Source organism: Octopus bimaculoides, chromosome 30 (genome assembly GCF_001194135.2).
Source record: "Octopus bimaculoides isolate UCB-OBI-ISO-001 chromosome 30, ASM119413v2, whole genome shotgun sequence".
Taxonomy (NCBI): Eukaryota; Metazoa; Mollusca; class Cephalopoda; order Octopoda; family Octopodidae; genus Octopus; species Octopus bimaculoides.
In genome coordinates this window covers 529,781-533,377 of record NC_069010.1, presented here as the reverse complement: position 1 = coordinate 533,377, position 3,597 = coordinate 529,781, and the positions used below count along the sequence as shown (strand labels likewise).

Genomic DNA, 3,597 nt, shown 5'->3' with positions numbered 1-3,597 from the left:
CAAATATTTTCTATAACTTCTCTCGTTGTTCTTTACTTCTACAGATATCTTTACAGCAATAATATTTCGAGTATTGAAGAAGGAGGCTTTCACGCCCTTCCTAGACTACAGATATTGTAAGTTGGCTCAATTTTGTTGGAAAATAATATGACTGTATACGTGTGAAATTTGACTGGTGGTCACCGCTGGAGTATGTGGTTGCTTGTAGTGTTAGAGGCAACGTGCAACAGTGTTTGCTAGGAAATAAAAGTGTGGGAGATATCTCCCTAAAAGGGGAGAGAATGACTGTGAGGGAGAATGTTTTTACATATTTTGTTATGCTTCCGTATTATTCATTTTTTTCTTATTTTCTTTTTCTTGCAAGTAGATACAGATGAATTCGGAATTCATTTATTATTATTTTTTTTTGATGGGGGAAATTATCAACTTGTAATAAAACCACAGTCATTTAAAACAATTAGGAACTATATAAATTAACTTTATATTCTTTTTTTCTAAACAATGCAGGATAGAAAATGGAGAGAACAGAAGTGAGAAGAGGAGATGAAAACCCATAAGTCACTTTCAATAGAGAGTACTATTAACGTTGTATAGTGTACGATCTATATTTTCTATTTTATCAATATTCAAGAGTGGAAGGCAGTTTTAGATTGATTGATAGAAAGCTTCTTACGCGTTTAAGATTTCATTCTGGGAAATTTTCATAGGTCTTATTTTATTTCTCCTATTTAACATAGATTTTCTTTTTTCAGTGGTTTTTATCATTGTGACTCATATTCTGTAACCATATTGGCACTATATCCCTGGTATTGATTCTTCTTCTTCTTCTTCTTCTTCTTCTTCTTCTTCTTCTTCTTCTTCTTCTTCTTCTTCTTCTTCTTCATTCTCCTCCTCCTCCTCTTCTTCGTCTTCCTTTTCATCTGATTCTCTAAGATGATTCTTTCCTTTCATTCGAGCCCTGTAATCCACTCATTTTCTTTCTCTTCTTTTCCTTGTTCTTTTTCGTTTTGTTTTCTGCTTCTTTTTCCTCTTTTCTTTTTCTATTCTTTTTCTTGTTCATATTCTTTCGTTTCTTGTTTTCCCTCTCCATCTTTTTCATTTCTTTCTTTTTCATCTCTTTCTTCTTTTTCTTTTCTTTTTCGTTTTCCACTTCTCCTTTATAATCATCTTTTTCACCTTCATTTTCTTCGTTTTTTCTTCTTCCTCCTTACCATTTTCCTTCTTTTTTGTCTTGTTCTCCTTGGCTTTCCATTTGTTTTCCCCTATTTTTCTTCTTCCTTTTCTTCTTCTTTTCTTCTGCTTTTTTTTTCTTGATTTTCCGTTCACCATCTCCGATATTACGATCAGTTTCTGATTGTGTATCACCTCTTTCATCATCATCATCAACTTTAGTGTCTCCTCTTTCATTCTCCTATGTCCTTCACCTGATTTTATGATTGAAGGCTGAATATTTCATCAGACAACTTTAATTTACTCTTTCCATTATTCATTGTTTTATATTGCAGATATTTGAACAATAATACTATTGAGAAAATCGATCCCGGAATCTTCTACAATCTTACCAATTTACAGTTATTGTAAGTGGTATGTTTTTGCTCCCTTTTCTGGTGGTCAATGAGGAATCTAGAGATAGAAGAATGGTTAGTGAGAGCTGTGCGAGAGATGTACGGAGACGCTGTCAGTAAGGTGAAGGTTGGCAATGAGTACAGTGATGAATTCCGGGTAGAAGTAGGGGTCCACCAAGGTTCAGTCCTCAGCCCCCTCCTATTTATTATAGTCCCCCAGGCGATAACAGAGGAATTCAAGACAGGATGCCCCTGGGAGCTCCTCTATGCTGATGACCTTGCACTAATTGCTGAATCAGAATCACTATCACAACTAGAGGAGAAGTTTAAGGTGTGGAAGCAGGGACTAGAATCGAAGGGCCTTAGAGTAAACTTAGCTAAAACCAAAGTTCTAATAAGTAGGAGAGTAGACAAAATACAAACCCCTTCAGGTAGATGGCCCTGCTCGATCTGTAGAAAAGGTGTAGGTAGAAACTCTATAAGATGTACCCAGTGCAAGCTATGGACATATAAGAGGTGCAGCAATATCAAAGGCAGGTTAACTAAGAAGTTAGTTTTTGTATGTGGCAGATGTTCAGGAGCAATAAACACTGAAAATGTGCAGAAAACAACTTCTGTCACATTCCAGGGAGAAAAACTGAACGTAGTTGATAGCTTCCAATATCTGGGTGACCAAGTTTGTAGTGAGGGTGGGTGCGCTGAAAGTGTAACTGCTAGAATAAGAATAGACAGGACAAAGTTCAAAGAGCTCTTACCTCTGCTGGCGACAAAGGGCCTCTCGCTCAGAGTAAAAGGCAGACCGTATGACGCATGTGTACGAACAGCCATGCTACATGGCAGTGAAACATGGGCCGTAACTGCTGAAGACATGCGAAAGCTCACAATGAATGAAGCCAGTATGCTCCGACGAATGAGTAATGTCAATGTGCATACCCGACAGAGTGTAAGTGTCTTGAGAGAAAAGTTGAACCTAAGAAGCATCAGTTGTGGTGTGCAAGAGAGACGATTGCGCTGGTATGGACATGTGGCGAGAATGGATGAGGATAGCTGTGTGAAAATGTGCCACACCCTAGCAGTTGAGGAAACCCGTGGAAGAGGCAGGCCCAGGAAGACCTGGCGTGAGGTGATAAAGCACGACCTCCGAACATTAAGCCTTACCGAGGAAATGACTTCTGACCGAGACCTTTGGAAATATGCTGTGCGTGAGAAGACCCGGCAAGCCAAGTGAGACCAAAATCCAAGGCCTCTGCCAGGGATGTAGCCAGCCCACTTATGCGTAACATTCCTTCTTTGGACACTAAACTCGGTTTGCGAAGACCTGTTGGGGCAAGCGAAAGCGAAATCGTGATGGCACCTGTACCAGTAAATCACTAAGAGCACCGTCCGGGCATGATCGTTGCCAGAGCACCGCTGTCTGGCTTTCGTGCTGGTGGCACGTAAATAGCACCATTTGAGCGTGACCGTTACCAACGTCGCCTTCCTGGCACTTGTGCCAGTGGCACATGAAAAGACATTCGAGCGATTCCGTTGCCAGTACCGCTGGACTGGGCCTTGTGCAGGTGGCACGTAAAATACACCATTTCGAACGTGGCCATTGCCAGTTCCTCCTGACTGGCCTTCGTGCGGGTGGAACGTAATAGCACCCACTACACTCTCGGAGTGGTTGGCGTTTAGAAGAGCATCCAGCTGTAGAAACTCTGCAAAATCTGACTGGATCCTGGTGTAGCCATCTGGTTCACCAGTCCTCAGTCAAATTGTCCAACCCATGCTAGCATGGAAAGCGGGCGTTAAACGATGATGATGATGATGATTTATTAACGTAATATATTTCGGAATAATATATCTGCTTTTTCTCACTTTGTATTTCTCCCTTTCTCTTTCCGACATTAAGTATAATCGTTCTGTGAATATGTAACTTTGTATTTCTGTGTGTGTAAGTCTATGTTTGTATATGTTGATATGTCTCTGTATGTGTAAGAAAATCATATTTGTTAACTAAATTATGCTATTAAATGAATTATTTTACACAAGT

General features: G+C 39.9%; 1 protein-coding gene across 1 annotated transcript in view; it reads left to right on the top strand.

Annotated features, from left to right (window-relative positions):
- Positions 1-3,597, top strand: part of LOC106877839 (leucine-rich repeat-containing protein 15) — a 20,160-nt gene that overhangs the window by 6,461 nt on the left and 10,102 nt on the right. Inside the window, exons 5-6 of the mRNA XM_014926870.2 lie at positions 45-116; positions 1,506-1,577. Of these exons, the coding sequence (XP_014782356.2) occupies positions 45-116; positions 1,506-1,577 (144 nt within the window). The remainder of the gene's footprint in view (positions 1-44; positions 117-1,505; positions 1,578-3,597) is intronic.